This window comes from Pseudorca crassidens, chromosome 20 (genome assembly GCF_039906515.1).
Source record: "Pseudorca crassidens isolate mPseCra1 chromosome 20, mPseCra1.hap1, whole genome shotgun sequence".
In the NCBI taxonomy this organism is placed as follows: Eukaryota; Metazoa; Chordata; class Mammalia; order Artiodactyla; family Delphinidae; genus Pseudorca; species Pseudorca crassidens.
Genome location: NC_090315.1, coordinates 17,527,471 through 17,543,475, shown reverse-complemented (window position 1 = coordinate 17,543,475; position 16,005 = coordinate 17,527,471). Strand labels below are relative to the sequence as shown.

Here is a 16,005-nt window from a genome sequence, read left to right as displayed (position 1 = left end):
TCTTCTGCTGACCCTCAAACTGTGTCAACGGCAGCAAGTAGCCCGGAGGAGGACTTTAGATCTCCCGCAATGGCCACCCATCCCCCTCCAAGGACAACACACAATCTAAGTAAAAGAGATTAGGTTATTACAAACAAAGCATGGCCTTCCCCCCACCGCCCCGCCAGGCAGAAGCTCTGCCGTTAAAGACCTGAGCCCCTCCTCCTTCCAGGTCCTTTTCGGAGGGGCAGGTGGCTGGAGAAAGCCACCTCTCTGGATGTGAGGGGCAGAGTTCCAGCCCTCATCGTATTCTCCTTCTGCCTCGCCTAAGGCTGCTGTGACCCTAGAGACCCCAGGGAGCTCCCTGCCACTAGTGGTTGGGGGTTGGAACTGTCTCTTTAAGAGCAGGTGTGAGGTGAGAGAGCCCCCGAGCTTTAGGGAGTCAGACTAGTTCTCTACCTGCCCAGGTTTGCTTAGGGCGTGGAGGCTGCGGATAAAGGCAGGACCCAGGCTAAGCAGCCCCGCTCTCTCCCGGAACCTGAACCTCCGCGCAGCCTGGGGAGCACGCAGGTGAGGGGCTGGGGCCCCCTCCCTCCAACCCCTTCTTGGCTTTGCCCCTCCCTCCACCGCTCTCTGCTAAAGACCCCTAGAACCTTCCCCCTTCAAGGTCCTTTGCTGGGGGAGCAGATTAGAGCAAGCCCCCCTCCCCATCATTCACCACACAGGAGGCCAGGTGAGCCAGCTGGGGCGAGGGTAAGGCCCACAGATGGGACTGGGGTGTCTGTTAGACTGGTGGGTCTGGGTAGGTCGGGGGTTCTGAGTAGCACAGAAGTATCTGGATCGGGAGGATCAGACTGGCTGGATGGGTAGATGACTAGGTGGGCTCAGGGTGTCCGCATATTGGGAATGTGTGGGTCCTGGAGACCTCTAGGGGAAGGGGCTGGTGGCTTCCCGGGGAAGCTGTAACATGGGGAGGTGGCGCGGAGACTTCAGGGACACGAGGGAGTCATTTTGCTCAGGCCTGAAGGGCCTGGCCACCATCATGGAGAAACAGAACGATAGTAGGGGGTGGACGGCGGAAAGTCCTCACACCAGCACTGGGATCTCTGGGGCCAGGAAAGAGCAGAGAGGGGTGGGCGCAGCCTCCGTCTGCAGGCTGCCTTTCTCTCCAAGGCTTCACACCGACTGCAGTCGGTTCTGGAGCTGCCCTGGGGCCTCTTCCAATAACAGCCCGAACAGGGCAGGAGAGGGCAGATGCCCGGATGCCAGCTCCCAGCAGCCCACACCATGGGACAGTAGGGTGGAAATGTCGTGCAGGGGCTGGGGTACGGCTGAGACCACCCATCAGTGCCCCTTGTGCTGGGGATGCTGGGAGGTGCCTGGGGAGGGGCTGTATGGGGGTGAATGGAGCCCTCACCGGCCAGGGAGGCTTGGAGGCTCCCATGGAAAGAGGCTTAAGCACTGAGACTCTGAGTCCCGGGTGACAGTATAGAGCATTAAGCTGAATTCGCAGGGGTGACAGGGTTGCGACAGCAACGTGAGCTAATCATAGTGCCAACTTCATCAAGCTGTGAAGATTACATGTATGAACAAGCGCAAAGAGCTGAGAACAGTGTCTGGTGTGGGGTCAACATTCAATCAGCACCTGCTCTTATTACTAGTATTAGTGTGATCGTGGGGTGACAAAGCCACACGTGTTCGCTTTAGACTACAGGTGGTCCTTCTACAGACCTGTGCTGGGAGCCACTAGGCTGTCCCGCTCACATACACATTCCAACTCTCCCCGCACCACCCCAAATTTGAAGGGGGGCGGTCTTAAACGCCTTAGTAATGTTCCCCAAAGCTACAGGCCCTTTTCCTGCCTGAATGCTCAAAGAAATGAATGCTCAAATTAAAACTGTGAGTCTGGTATATGGGATGAACTGGGAAGCTAAGAAGGTTCTCAGGAAAGAAATTCAGGGAGGGGGTTACATAGAGGCCAGAGAGAGAGAGACACGGGACGTGCTCTCCAGCTGCCGACAAGGAGACAGAGCAGGCAATGTCAATGGGCTTTTTACCAGGCTTAGGGAGGGTATGTGTTTTGCCGTCTGTGAAATGGGGCGTATAACCAATGGCCTCCGGGATTCTTGGGGGATTACATGAGTGAAAACCCAGCAAGGTCATTTGGCGGTGCCCAGCACAGGGTGGATCTAAGTGTTAGCTCTTGCTATCAAGATTGGGACAATGTATGCTGTGGCAGTGGGGCAGGGGCGGGAGAGGGGACAGGAGGACGCACAGGGGGACTGATACCGGACCAAGAAGGGGGCGGCGGAGTGTTCTTTGTGCTGCACAGGCCTACCTGGGGAAAGAGGAATTGTCTGCTGCCAGAGGAGCTTGGTAGGGGTAGAGGCAGGACCGAGGACTGGGGTGGGATGGGCAGGGGTGGGGCAGAAGCAGGACGGTGGGGTGCGCTGGGGCTGCCCTCTCCCTCCCCCTCCCCCTCCCCCATCCTCTCTGAGTTCTCTCCTCCCCACATCCTGCCCAGAGCAACAAGAGGAGCCAGCTCAGTCCCCAGCCCTGGCCCAGCCCAAGGTCTGCGAAGTCTGGGCAGGGCGGGCAGGCTCCGAGCTGTCTATGGGAGACACTCCCAGGAACAAGGCCTCCTGCCACCTGGCTCCCAACACCCCATTTCCCAAAACACCCCAAGGCCCTGAGAGAGTCCTGAGTTAGGAACAGCCTCCACAGAGCCAGGTCTGGTTTAAATCCCGCTTCCTGGCAAGGTGACCTTGAGCACCCACTTTCACCTCTGGAGCCTCAGTTTCCACATCTGTAAGATGGGGATAACAGCTGGCGGCACCTTCCTCATTTGGTTGCCAGGGCAATTCACTTAAAGCCTCAAGTCCACGTCCAGTGAGTTATTATTGCTGCTCCTCCGTAGGCCTTCGTTCTCACCCAGCCCCCACTGCACTTTCCGGCTCCTTCTTATCTCTCAGCCCAGCAGAGTTTCAAGGCCAGGCTTTCTGCCCTGGGGTGAGCTGTGTACCCTGGATAAGGAGCACAGCAGCAGGGGATTGGGAACCACAGGCATCCCGGTGGCCCTGCTAAAGCTGGACCTCCCCCCTAGATCCCTCCAGGCCAGCTCTCCGACATGCAAGAGGTGGCCCTGAGCCTGCTCGTCCTCCTGGCAGGTGAGTGCCCATTCCTGGACTGCCTTTCCCCTGACTCCCTCAGCTGGGTGGTGACCACGCTTGTGTGTGGCTCTCTCGTGCTTTCTGCCTGCGCTGTGGGGTGGTGAGTCTCAGGACAGCATCTCCTGGAAGGTGGGAAGTACCACACTGGTGATTTCAAGGAACACATAAAGGAGGACCTCTTACAGCAGAGGCTCACACAGCTCGTCATGCGTGGTCTTGATGTCTTCTTGGTGACATCAAGAAGGCTCAGCTCTGGGCTACTGTGTCTTTAACACTTCTTAACACTTGATTACGAGAGGTAAGGGTTTCAAGGTTATGTGGCAAGTTACCAAAGCCCCTTGTGCCTCAGTTTCCCCATCTGGACAATAGTAGCACCTACTTATAGAGTCACTGTGAGGATTAAATGAGTTACTATTTGCAAAGCACTTAGAAGAGTGCCTGGGACAGAGTAAGCACCATGTGTTTGTGCTTTAAATATAATTTAAAAATATGAACCTCCCTTTAACAAAGAAAGAACAGAGCCTAGGCCCAGAGCTAAGGCAGCCCACTGCTTCTAGCCAGAATTCAAACCTAGTCCTTTGCTTTCATTGTACCTGTTTTTTTTTTTTTTTTTTGCGGTACGCGGGCCTCTCACTGTTGTGGCCTCTCCCATTGCGGAGCACAGGCTCCGGACGCGCAGGCTTGGCGGCCATGGCTCACGGGCTCAGCCGCTCCGCGGCATGTGGGATCTTCCCGGACCGGGGCACGAACCCGTGTCCCCTGCATCGGCAGGCGGACTCTCAACCACTGCGCCACCAGGGAAGCCCTCATTGTATCTGTTTTTATCAGTTACATTGGGCAAGACTGCCATTCCATTCAGGGTAGTGATGTAAAGTTGCCTTTTTAAATAAAGCATATTAAGTTTATAATTAGTAAGTCACTGTAAGGGGGGTGGTGAGGGATGGGTGGGATGTGGACGTGGCAGAACCAGGAGATGAGGGCTGAGAACGCCTGGGAGCTGAAGCCACCTGTCATCTTGACAAGACCATCGCTCGTTTCTGCAGGGGGTGTGGATTAGCCAGGTGTCTGGAAACATCAGGCCAAAGGCTGGCTAGGTGGCCCAAAGCCACCCAGGTGAAAACCTATTGCAGGTGTGGGGCTGATTCGGGGGAAACCCTCATTTCCGAGGTGGAACGTGCAGAGGAGCTAGTTTGGGGTTGGACACCTGTGCCCGTGGGAGGTGGGGAACTGTCCATCAGGGGACCCTACACTGAGGCCTAGAGCTCCAACGGCCCTGGCCCCAGCTTTGCAGAGGCCAGCACCCTCATCTTTCTCCTACCCTGCTTCTCCCCGCCAGGCCTGCCTGCCTTGGATGCCAACGACCCGGAAGGTGAGTCAGACCGACTCTTCCACCAGTCCCGCCCCCAAAGTCTCCCCCAGGACCCCTGCATCCCCACTCTTATCCTGGATTCATGTCCTATTTTTCTTTCCTTGCAGATAAAAACAGTCCTTTCTACTACGGTGAGAGCCTGTGCCCCTCCCTTTGCAGCCCCACTCACCCCTCAGACCGATTTCGTGCCAACGGTCCCACACAGGGTTGAGTGAGGGTCTGATGGGGGTGACCCAGGGGCGAGGATTGGGGCATTGAACAGTAAGCACAGGGGATTAAGGCAACCAGGCATGCCAGCCTGGTCCTTAGAACCACCCCCACGTTTTCTTCCACGTCGCCCCATGCTCCCTCCCTCCCCTCCTCAGGCCTCTGCTCAGATGTGCCCCTTCAGCCGGGTCTCCCCTGGCCACTCTCCCTAAAAGAGCTGTCTTCTGACTCTCCGTCCCCTGGCCCTGCTTATATGTCTTCAGACCGCTTCTCTCTACCTAACTCCACGTTAGATCTCTGTCGCTTGCTGTGTAGAGACTGGAAAGTGAGTGCGGGGGCTGGAGGGCGGTCTGTTCTCTCCACTGCTGTATCCCACATCAGGGGTGCCTAATGCATATCGTCAAGCGGTTGGGGGCTTGGATGAGGAGGGCACGGGCTGGCACCGAGGGCCCCCTCTGGGTTTCTCCTAGACTGGTTCAGCCTCCGTGTCGGCGGGCTCATCTTCGCAGCGGTCCTGTGCGCCATGGGCATCATCGTCCTCATGAGTGAGTGGAGCAGCTGGGGGGGGAGCGGGCAGCGCAGGGCGGTGGGTGTCCTCCCCTGATGTTCCCCTCTCTCCTAACAGGTGGGAAATGCAAATGCAAGTTCAGCCGGAAGCCCCGGTAAGATGGGTTCCAGGCAGTGTGCCTGCCTCATACCGGACAGACACCTTTCAGGGGGAAAGAGCTAAATTTGGCAAAAAAAAAAAAAGGCCGGGTTTCTGGGTCTTGCCCTGGCGAATTCCTGTTACTGAGATCTTCCAGGTTTATTCTTCAGAGCCATGAATCCTCAGAGGGCCTCCAATCATGAAATGCTTTGGTCCCTGGGATGGTACCACTTTGTGGGAAAATAGCTAGGAAGATATGTCGGGGCAAGCTGAGAATCCTCTAGCCTTGAGGGAGAGGATGAACGGGGGTGAACAGAGATCTCATCACTTTTCTTTCCCTAGTCACTATCCAGGCGATGCCCCACCTCTCATCACTTCAGGTAAGACAGGGACAGAATGGAGCTGACTGGGACATAGGGTATGAAGTGTGTGTGTGTGTGTGTGTGTGTATGCACCCTGGGGAGATATAACCTGATCCACTCTCACAAGCTGACCCTGTCACCTCTCCCAGGCTCTGAGCATAACTGTTGAGGATGGATCAGTGGAAAGAGCACCGAGGGCCACTCTTTCCCCAAGTCCTGGCTCTGCACAGGATCCTAAACTCCACGATGGAATTCTCAGACCACCTGGCCAGGGCTCCATCTCATCTCTCACTGGAGGGGGTCTTTGTTCAATTTTCACTCTTAAACGATCTTGCCTCATGCCCAAGCAGCCTCGAAACTCCCTATGTGCGCGTTGGGGTTTTGGGGGGCCAGGAGAAGGTGGATGTGCATGGGGGCCAGCATGGAAGCTGGCAGCTGAATCTCTCCACTGGGACAAGCCCACAGGCCTGCTTCCTCACGACCTGGTGGACGGCATGGGGCCTGACCTCTGCCTCCATGGCCATGGGAGCCACATCTGCCATTTAAAATGCTCTAGTAGCCACATGGGGGACATTCTGAGAGTGAAAGGGAGCTCTAGCCAGATGGAATGCTGGGACACTCAGGTGGACAGTGGGACCTTCCCAGGAAAACTAGGATGTGGGATCATCCTGTCACAAAAGGAGTAGCCAGATAGCTTATGATTATAATAGTGACCCTCCGACTCACCTCAGACCCCATTTTATTATAAAAGACCCTTCCTAACACTCAAATGTTCCTGTAAGACCTTTAAATGATTCCCCATGATACTCCTAATAATATATAATGACCACACGGTGTGAGAACTCCAACAAGCCCTCAACTCCCTTGAGACAGTCTCCAATAGCCAATAAGACTTCCAAAATGTCCCCAAGAGCCATAAAAATGCCTAAAATCCTCCAAAACACCCCGCAGTATCTCCTACAATACATAAGACACGAGACCAACAATAAACCCGTGACCTGTCCCCTAATAATGCCCTTATATCCCTTGGACATCCCACTAGGCCCCCCATAATCATGAGCACACACTCCTTAGAAACCTCGCGAAAGCTCAACAAGGGCAGCCAAAATGTACCCTGGGACACCCCCCCCCCCCATAATACCGTTCCTGGGACACGAATCCTCCTCCCTCACCCCACCCCCATGCCACAGCAGACACCCTCTCCCAAAGACCCCACAACAACCGGTGAGGCGGGTGCACAGCGCGTTTATTGAGCTCGTACACTTTCTGTCCTCGCCCCTTTCACCGACCGAGGACGGGTACCTCGGACTCCCGGCAACAATTCTCAATTTCCCGCCTATTCCCTGCGCACGCGCAACAGGTAAGACACGCTGGGCTTCCGCCTCGGCAGCAGGCATGCGCACAAGCAGCAGAGGAAGTTAGCAAGCCCGAGAGGGAAAACTCCCCAGCTACTGATGACGTCATGGAGGCGGGCACTAAAAGCGATTGGCTGGATTGAGTTTAGAAGGAAAAGGAAAGCTATCCTCTCCGTAGTACTTTTACAGGGAATAGGAGGGTTGAGAGCGGGTTGAGCGGGGCGCTTCCAGACCTCATGGAGCTCTGCACATTACCCCCCGCCCCCCATGATTTCTGTACTGTCTCCGTGTGGCGGTGCCCCAGCCTGAGCCCCCAAGTCATTCTTGGAGGGGGAGGGGTCATCTGCCTCCAGCCAAGATGTTGCTTAAGACTGGACGAGCAGCTCTTGCCTGGAACTTGGCCTGTGGTCAGTATCTCACAGGACCAGCAGTCACCTCTGAGTAGGACCAGGAGTCTAGGCAATGGGGCATCCAGAGGCCCAGGACTCCCCATGCCAGCCCTCTGCCAGCCATGTCCAGGGGCCCTTCCAGTCTCAGGCACTGAGGTCTAACTCGTGATGCTGGTAGATCTGTGTGGGGCCCTTGAAGCAAGCAGCGAAGAGGAAGCGTCTGCCGGCCATGGTGATATGGGCAAAGGCCCGGGGGGCCACCAAGGCTGGGGGCCCCAGCTCCTGCAGTGGCTCCAGGAGCCCCCTGTCAGGCTCAAGGCGGAAGACCTGGCTGAAGGTGAAGTCGCTGCCCAGGATAGCCAGCTGGTCCCTGGCGATGAGCAGTGGCTGGAAGACGTGGGCGCCGCGAGAGGGAAGCTGCTGCAGCAGGCGAAACATGGAACCATCCCAGCGCATGACCTGTGGAGGGTGGCCGCTTATTAGGGCTGGGGTCCAAGAGGGCCAGGCCTGCCCGTCAGTGGTCCTCTAGGCTTTGGAGGACCTGGGACAGCTTGGGAACAGAGGCCTGCAGGTCCCCAAACTCCCACAGCTTTCTTATCTTCATAAATGTCACCACCCAGCTGCTCAGGCCACCGACTTGGAGTCATTCTGAGCCCTTCTCTCTCCCTCACACCCCACATAGAATCAGTCAGCCCTGGAATCTGTCAGTTTCACCTACCATGGTATTTATGTCTCTCATTTATTCTGGCTGCCCTCCAGCCCAGCCACAGTCACCTCCCTCCTGGACCATCACACAGCCTCCTTCCTGGTCTTCCTGATCTCCCTGCTCCTGTCCCTGTGCCCACAGTCTGCTCCCCATGCAGACACCCTGTGAACACCTGCGTCAGATCAGTGCCTTTTAGGCCCAGAGCCCTCCCCCTGGCTGTACCTCACTCCAGAGAGAGAGTGCTGGAGGGGGTGGGCCGTCAGCCCTGGGGCTTCAGGGTGTGATTAAATGTAGTTTCTGGGGTGTGTTGGAGCTTGGCGGTAGAATCTCGGGGCCAGTGTCAGTGTTGGGGGATGGGGAGTGGTTTAGGGTCAGCCAGCCTCGAGGGGTCACAGTCTTGGAGTCAGTGTTGGGGTGGGGTCAGAGCTCAAAGATCAGCACATTAGGAAGCTCAGCCCGTGAGGCGGGTCAGAGTTCAGAGGCCAGTGCGCAAGGTGGGGTCAGTGCTGGAAGGTCAGCCCTGAGTGGGAGTCTGCCGATGCAGGTCAGGCCCGGCCTGTGCCTGCCCCACGGGACTGGGCTCAGCCTCACCATGGAGTCCCCGATGTAGCGTGTCAGGCACAGGAACACATCTCCGCTGGCCTGGAAGTGGCGTGTGGCATAGACGTCCTCGGCCTCGGGGATGTCTGTGCGCCTCTCGAAGCGGCCCCCAAACCAGTGGAAGAGCACAGGCCGCTGCGAGGCGGAGGCTAGCAGCAGATGGGGCCGGCCGTCCAGCTCGAGGGCCTCGGCATCCGTGTCCCGGTGCCAGGCGTGCAGGCTCTGGCGCGGGTAGAAGCCGGGCCCGTCCCGGCACAGCAGCGTGGTGCTGCCTGCCTTGGAGGCGTCGGCCACCACGAAGCAGGGCTGCCCGTCCAGCCACAGGAGCTCGGCGTCATTGGGCCGCAGCAGCCGCCGTGGAGCCAGGGCCTGCAGCGGGGCCAGGCGCAGGTCGGGGCCGGGCCGGGCCCACAGCTGCGAGCCTCCCCACAGGCGGGCGGCCAGCACAAAGAGGCGCGGGCCCAGCACCAGCGGCTTGCAGGACACCACCGAGGGCGCTGTGGGGAGGCGGGGAGCAGGGCGCCTGTCAGACGAGCTGGGCAGGCTACCTGGCAGGCTGGAGGATGGGAGTGGGCTTACCAGACAGCTCTTCCTCCTGCCGGAAGCGCTGCAGGCTGTAGTCCCAGGTCAGGATCAGGCAGCGGCCGGCAAAGGGCTGTGCCAGGACGACGTGGGGCTCCCCTTGGTAGGAGAAAGCCTCTACGCCCAGCGCTGACTCGCCGACCGTCTGGAACCAGGACAGCTCTGGGAGGGGGTGCAGCGGGGAGGGGAGAGAGTCAGGCAGGCCAGGGGCACCCCACGGTCCTCATCACTGAGTCCCGCTTTGCACACCTCTGAGGTGAGGACCACCACGGTGTCGACCTCGTAGGGACATACAGTGGAATCTTTTTACCTATGGACGTATTAACTCACAACAACGTGGCGGTACTCTAAGCTGCGTGGCATCAGCAAAGAGCTGCTTAGAAGTAGCCATTTATTCATTCATTTAATTTCACAAGATCCCTATGGGCTATGTTCTGTTATTATATCCACTTTATAGATGAGGAAACTGAGGCTAAGAGGCACAGGCAGCCAGCTGTCCCGCCAAATCCACCCTTCCCATCTTCCATGAGATAGGATAGCAGCTGGGCACAAAGCTGCCCAGCCAGAGGCCACATTAGCCCAGCACTGCCCCTGTGCTGCCCCCCAGCCTCTGAGGTCCGCTGCGGCCATGACCAGACCAAGTTCCCAGTGGAACAAAAGCAGAGTGATGGTTGTAGTGCTTGCCTTGCTTGTAGGAAGACGGCTCATCCTGGACTTGGCCCTTTCCCCTTCTCCTTGTGAACTGGCCTATGGACGGGGCCACAGCTCGGTTTCAGCCGTGGAAAGCAGGATAACACCCAGGGGCTGCCCCACCCACCTGGACTGCTCACCTCAGACCCTTCTGTTTTCTTTAATTCTTGCTACTGACAGCCTCCCTGTTACAGCACCTTAGCATTTTGGGTAACGGTGCACCCAGATTGCCCAGTGCGGTGGCGGTGGAGCCGGGTGGTGGACTCCAGTCTACAATACTTCACTCTACATGCCAGGCCCTACTCCTAGGGACCAGGGTTGAAGCAATGAACCAAACCACTGAGCATACCCATCCAAAGGGGATCTTTTAAAAATGGTCATCAAATCATGTCACTCCCTGCTCAAAACCCTCCATGGCTTCCCACAGCCCTCTGGATAAAGTCCACCTTGTTCTCTGTGGCTTTCGAAGTCCTGCAGAGTGAGGCCCCTGCACCTTCCACCTCATCTGTGTCCTTCCCTCCTCACTCCCGTAAACCAGACGTGCCTCCCTTTGACCCTCATTCAGGACAAGCTCTGTGCTGCCTTGGGGGTCACTGCACATGCGGGCTCCTTCCTCTGTACTCCACTTAGCTACATCCACAGCTAGTGCTACCTCTTCAGAGAAGCCTTCTCCGATGCCCCAGGTAAGGCAGGACCACCGCCTAAACTCTCTCATCACCCCCTGTGTTTATCACGATGTGTACCATACAATTATTGGTGCAATGTTTTATTTAATGTCTGTCTCCCCACCCCCAGGACTGTGACCCCATGAGGCCAAGGCCAAGGCCCGGGGTTATCTTGGTCACCACAGTGTGCCCATTGCCTCTCACAGGGACGGGCACCGAGTGGACCTCAGTGACTGTGTGTTGAATAATGGAATGAAGGGTGACTAAGTTAAACTCCCTTGTTCTGTGAATCCCAAAGACCAAAAGCATGTCTTACGCTTTGATGATGATGATGTTAGTAATGGTCTTCAGGTCTGAACTCAAATGTCCACTCCTTCCTGACCCTCCAGCTGTGCCTGGCCCCCGCTCTGGCTCTGGGCTCCCGTAGCTCCACGGTTTCCCTCCATCCCGGCCCTGACCCCTCTGTGCTTCCCCCATCCCAGGCCTGAGCATTCTGGGCCATCCCTCTCTGCTTGTCTCTGGCTGTGGGCTCTGTGAGGGCAAGACCCAGGACTGGCTTCATCACTGCTGTGCTCTCTGCTTTGCCCAGTACCCATAAAGGTACCAAAATATATTTGTGGAAAAGCAAAATGATCATAGGAAGTACTTTTTAAATGGTCGATTTTATATCAATAACAACAACGAGGAGAATGAACATTTGTGCGGGCCTCCCCTCCCAGGCCCTGCGCCAAGTACATCACTGAAGTCTCACAGCAGCCCTATGTCACTGTTTATTACCCCTATTTACAGACAGGAAAACTGAGGCTCAGGGAGGTGATGCTGCTTGCTCAGGAGACTCATAGCCAGGAAATGGCAGAGCAGGGAAGGAGGTGAGCCCCTCAGCCCTGGCAGCCGTTCCCCAATCTCCCACCTTCTTCCGGGAACGCCTGCTGTCCCTCCCACCCCACCGGGAAAGCCCCCACCTATGGCTCTGCACTTGAACGTCTTGGGGTCGAGGTGGTGGAGCTGCATGTGGGCCAGGGCGGCGGGGCCGGCACAGGCCCCGGTCCCCACGCTGGCGTTCACGGTGGGTATCCACTGCAGCAGCCAGAGGACACGGCAGTCACACTGGAACGGGTTCCCGCGGAGGTCCCTGGGGCAAGAGGCCGGGGAGGGGCTGCGACCCAGATTCCACTCCCTGCGGGCCACGCCCCCCACCCCTCCCCAGGCAAGGTTTCAGGATAGGGCCCCCGAGTGGTGTGGAAAATATGTAGGAACCATCGCAGTCATACTCATTTGTGCCAACAAAGAGTGGGCACAGATGTCCCCTTCCCCCACCCAAACATTCCCAAATCCCCCCACCCTCCCAGCCCCCTTGAGCCTCACACGTGAGTCAGGGTCTCCAGGCCTCGGAACAGGAATCTGGGGAGAGTCTCGAGATGGTTATTGGCCAGGCTTCTGGTGGAGGGAGAGAAGGAGAAACCATCAGCAGCTCCCAGGATACGCTGTGTGCCTGGGTGATGGGTGCGGGGTGCCTGTCAGGGAGGGCTGGGGCGATGGGGGCACGCACAGGTGTGTGAGTGAGCGGAGTCCTCTGAGAGCGTTCTTAGAGATGGAGCCAATCTCATTGTCTTCGATAAAGCTGTGGAGGGAAGGTGGGGTCAGGGGGCGGCCCTTGGTTCCCTGCTGTGGCCCTACAGTGCTTGGGGAACTCACCCCATGGAAGCCATAGGCCACTGGAATGTGCCGAATTCTCCCCCAACAGCTTGCACGATCCCAGGGAAAACCTCCCACGAACCTCTCCTCAGCAAGGTCCCAGCCTACAGTTTCAGGACCCAAGAACCTGACCCTATGGTCATTGCCAGCCTCACCGTGAACACTGCCACCACCATCACCACCACTGCTGCCCTGATCACCAGCACCAACACTAGCACCAATATTACCACCCATACCTCCACCATCATCCATTACGCCCAGTGCCTCTACCATCGTCATCACCAACAATATACCATGTCACCACTGTCACCGATACCATCACCACCCGTTCCCATCATCAATACCAACACCAACACCAACACCATCATTACCAAACCCACACCGGCAACACTGATAAGCATCACCAAGAACACAGCCTTTGTGATCAATACCAAAACCAATGCCACCATCATCACAAGCTTCAGCACTGGTACCAGCACTGCCAACACCAGAAACGTCACCTTTACCCCCAGCACTCACATCATCACCCATCAGCACCACTACTGCCGCAATTTCCATACGTACGAACATCTCCGCCACCACCACCAAACCCCACACCAACAACATCGCCATTACGCCAACACCAACATCCTACCCCAAACCATCACCAATACCAATACAATAATTACCGATGCCCAGAACACTGATAATTATCACTAACACCAACCCTTCAAACTTCATCATCCGTACCACCAACAGCACCATCACGTTGGGTCCACCATTTTTATCAAAATCATCCCCACTCCACCATCCTCAATAATGCCACCACTTCCCTGCGAGCAGCTGCACACCACCACCATTATCATCACCACCAGCACCAGCAGTCATGCTGGCGCAGTCATACTCTCATCACCACCATTACCATCAGTACCACCATCACCAACTAACTCAGAATAGTTTCCTCTTAATTTGAAACACTTCTTTATCTCTGGCCTCTCTGTAACCTCCCTGGGCTCCCAAAAGTCAGGGAGGACCAGAAACAGTCATGGGTCATCCAGGCCTTTTGTGAATCTTGAAACAGAGAGGGCAGCTGAGCAGAAGCCCCAACCCCACTCAAGAGGCCAGGACCCTTGCCCCCTCCAGACGGTCCCTTGTGCAGACACTTCCTCCCCAGGGCAACAAGCCCCTATCTCCCCCACTCTAGGAGACACAGAGGGGCTCCGCCTTCCTCTCCCAGGCCCCCATTCCTGCCCCCATCTTCTGGCCTCACTCACAGGTACTGCAGGTGGGACAGGCCCGCAAACGCATCGTCCTCGATCACGGAGAAGGAGTTGGATGTGAAGAGGCTGGCAAGGAAGTTAGAAAGACATTTTTCCAGGGTTGCTGCTCCCTACCTGACACGTTAACCTTGCCCCCTCCCAACCCCAGCCCACGTGGGCACGGTCACACACACATACGCATGCCACGTGAGTATGTGTGTGACACGGATGCTTTCATGGACACGCACATACGTGTATGTGTGCACACTCCCCCACGCGCGTGTGCACGGACACCCCCTCCCTCAGGTGGCCGTCGCTAAGCCGGGCCCCACTCACAGCAGGTGCAGTGACGGTACCCTCAGGAAGCTGCCGGCCTTCAGCTGGGTGACTCCAGTCCTAACGAGTGAGCTGGGGATGTGGGCAATGGTGGGCGAGGAGAAGACTGCTCCAGTGTGCCAGTCCCATCCCAGAGCTGTCTCCTGTGTCCGGGGGTGGGGCGGAGGGGACCCTGGCATGCCACCTGGCCCTGGGTGTGTGTGTCTCCCCTACATCCCAGGGGAGACAGGCATTTGCGCTCCTCGCTTGGCAAGGATCCTGGCAGCGCTCAGCCCACCCCACGGCTCTCCTTCTTCCCAGGCCCCGATGCTGACCCTGCCCTTTGGAATTTCCCTCCGGCTCCTTTCCAAATCCCAGCAGCCCCCTTTCAGGCCTCCCGACATCCTTTGCTGCCCCCCTCCCAAGATCCTGATGGGTCCCTGTTTCCTTGGGGAGCCAGCACCCTGCCCCCCAACCCCTGGGGTCCCAGGACTCCCATCCGCAGCCTGAGGCCTCCAGAGGGCCGGACACTCACAGCGACAGCAGGGTCGGGGAGAAGCTCTCGGGCAGGTCCGGGGAGCCCTCACACAGGGCACTGTCTTTAGAGCAGGAGCAACTCAGAGGACACTTTCCCTTTGGGGGTCTCCAGGCCCCCCCCACACCCACCCCAGCCAGCAGCAGCAGCAGAATTCCTGCCCCTCCCATGCCCCCTGACCTCCACCGAGGCACCGGCTTCTCTCTGCCCACCCAGCTTGGCCCAGGTTGCGGCCACTACATCTCCCACGCCAGGTGACCCTCCATGCCGCCCGCTGGCACGCTCTGCCCTGGCTTCTCTCTCCTCTTTCTTGGTCTCTCCTCAGTCTGCTTTGCTTCCTGTATCTCTTTAGTGTCTAATTTTCTGTTTATTTCTCTTTCCCTGTCTTTCTGTCTCTCTCTCTTTTTATACTTCTGACTCCGTGAGTTAGTCTGCTTCCCACTCTCTATCTCTGTCTCTCTATTTCTATCTGAATTGTCTCTCTGTCTCTGTTTCTCTTTTTCTCTGTCTCCTTCTGTCTGTTGGTCTCTCTTTCTGTGTGTGTGTGTGTGTGTGTGTGTGTGTGTGTGTCTCCCTCTGTCTGGTGTCTTTATTTCTGTCTCCCTACCCCCCCTTTCCAGCTCCTTGGAAGTTTCTTCCCCTCCTCCCACGTCCCTTCTCCCAGGAGGTTTGGGAAAGGGACTTGCTGGGCACCGGGTGCTCCAGGCAAAGCAGGGCAAGAAGGAGGAGGGCGTCAGAGGCCATAGGAAGAGCAGCCCTTGGGAAGGGGCCAGAGGGCCCCATGGGAGGGGAGGGGCTGCGGAGCATTGGAGCTGCCCTGGCCCCTCCTGGCCAGCCCCCTCCCCAGATTCCCCACTCCACCCCACTCATGGAGTGTGAGGAGGCTGTCACCTGGGTGGGGACCGGATGACTCTGCAGGCAGGAGGGGGGTGGGAGGAGAGACCACCAAGGGCTGGAGCCGCGGTGGCCACTCCCAGCCAGCCCCCTCCCCTGGCTCCAGTAGGGCTGGGTGGGCACTGGCACCCAGGCTTGGAGGGACCAGCTCAAGTCCAGCTGCTCCCTCTGGTGGCGACACTCAGCAGGGCAGCCGCCCTTCCCCAAACGCACAACCTCTTTTGCCCGAAATTAACTCCTTGAGTACCCACCACTCACTTAGGGGTAGGGAGCCAACCCAAGGGAAAAAGGATGGTAATGATGCCATCCCCTTCCTTCAGCACTGACTCTGTACCACGCCGCGTCCTACAAGTTCATCTATTAGCTCGTGCTGACCTCACTACAGCCCTCCGAGGCTGATACATCATACAGCTATTTTACAAATGGAAATACTGAAGCGAGGGGTCAGGTCATTTGAGATCTAGGTTATCGAGCTGAGGCAGAGTCAGGACTCAAGCCCAGGCAGCTGGCTGCACAGTCTCCCAGTATGATTTTGCATTCCTCCTTTGGAGATCAGAGCCCATGGATACTGACTGTTTTCGTTTGGACTAAGCTTTTAGCAGTTTGGA

The 16,005-nt window shown here is 57.2% G+C and overlaps 2 protein-coding genes across 15 annotated transcripts; one reads left to right on the top strand and one right to left on the bottom strand.

Moving 5' to 3' along the window:
- The first annotated feature begins 412 nt into the window (after positions 1 to 412).
- Positions 413 to 6,434, top strand: FXYD3 (FXYD domain containing ion transport regulator 3). 13 transcript variants are annotated; one of them, XR_010939226.1, is made up of 9 exons: positions 415 to 549; positions 3,083 to 3,146; positions 4,486 to 4,518; positions 4,626 to 4,649; positions 4,989 to 5,050; positions 5,196 to 5,270; positions 5,351 to 5,387; positions 5,714 to 5,751; positions 5,883 to 5,947. XR_010939226.1 is itself a non-coding variant. In XM_067720334.1 (8 exons), the coding sequence occupies exons 3-8, from the start codon at positions 3,107 to 3,109 to the stop codon at positions 6,417 to 6,419; spliced, it is 747 nt and encodes a 248-aa protein (XP_067576435.1). In that variant the 5' UTR covers positions 434 to 549; positions 2,952 to 2,988; positions 3,083 to 3,106; the 3' UTR covers positions 6,420 to 6,434. The 13 variants fall into 13 exon arrangements, 11 of the variants coding, with proteins under 11 accessions (XP_067576438.1, XP_067576434.1, XP_067576437.1 ...); XR_010939225.1 differs by lacking the exon at positions 415 to 549 and adding an exon at positions 1,833 to 1,878; XM_067720334.1 differs by lacking the exons at positions 4,989 to 5,050; positions 5,351 to 5,387 and adding an exon at positions 2,952 to 2,988 and having other exon boundaries at positions 434 to 549; positions 5,883 to 6,434.
- A 528-nt stretch (positions 6,435 to 6,962) lies between these two features.
- LGI4 (leucine rich repeat LGI family member 4) lies at positions 6,963 to 15,520 on the bottom strand. 2 transcript variants are annotated; one of them, XM_067720222.1, is made up of 9 exons: positions 14,504 to 15,520; positions 13,990 to 14,061; positions 13,669 to 13,740; positions 12,270 to 12,341; positions 12,086 to 12,157; positions 11,683 to 11,852; positions 9,363 to 9,527; positions 8,775 to 9,280; positions 6,963 to 7,936 (listed from the first exon to the last, which is right to left on the bottom strand). In XM_067720222.1, the coding sequence occupies exons 1-9, from the start codon at positions 14,671 to 14,673 to the stop codon at positions 7,622 to 7,624; spliced, it is 1,614 nt and encodes a 537-aa protein (XP_067576323.1). In that variant the 5' UTR covers positions 14,674 to 15,520; the 3' UTR covers positions 6,963 to 7,621. The 2 variants fall into 2 exon arrangements, with proteins under 2 accessions (XP_067576323.1, XP_067576324.1); XM_067720223.1 differs by having other exon boundaries at positions 13,990 to 14,198; positions 14,504 to 14,594.
- Between the last annotated feature and the right edge of the window lie 485 nt (positions 15,521 to 16,005).

What these genes read in the sequence shown, in the direction of transcription:
- LGI4 (XM_067720222.1), bottom strand. Translation starts at nt 14,673, where the DNA reads ATGGGAGGGGCAGGAATTCTGCTGCTGCTGCTGGCTGGGGTGGGTGTG. An exon ending in GTACCGTCACTGCACCTGCT is followed by an intron (nt 13,741 to 13,989) that starts GTGAGTGGGGCC and finishes CTTCCTTGCCAG; the next exon opens with CCTCTTCACATCCAACTCCT. An exon ending in CTGGAGACCCTGACTCACGT is followed by an intron (nt 11,853 to 12,085) that starts GTGAGGCTCAAG and finishes CTCTTGCCCCAG; the next exon opens with GGACCTCCGCGGGAACCCGT.
- FXYD3 (XM_067720332.1), top strand. Translation starts at nt 1,846, where the DNA reads ATGCTCAAAGAAATGAATGCTCAAATTAAAACT. An exon ending in TGAATGCTCAAATTAAAACT is followed by an intron (nt 1,879 to 3,082) that starts GTGAGTCTGGTA and finishes CCTCCCCCCTAG; the next exon opens with ATCCCTCCAGGCCAGCTCTC. An exon ending in GGATGCCAACGACCCGGAAG is followed by an intron (nt 4,519 to 4,625) that starts GTGAGTCAGACC and finishes CTTTCCTTGCAG; the next exon opens with ATAAAAACAGTCCTTTCTAC.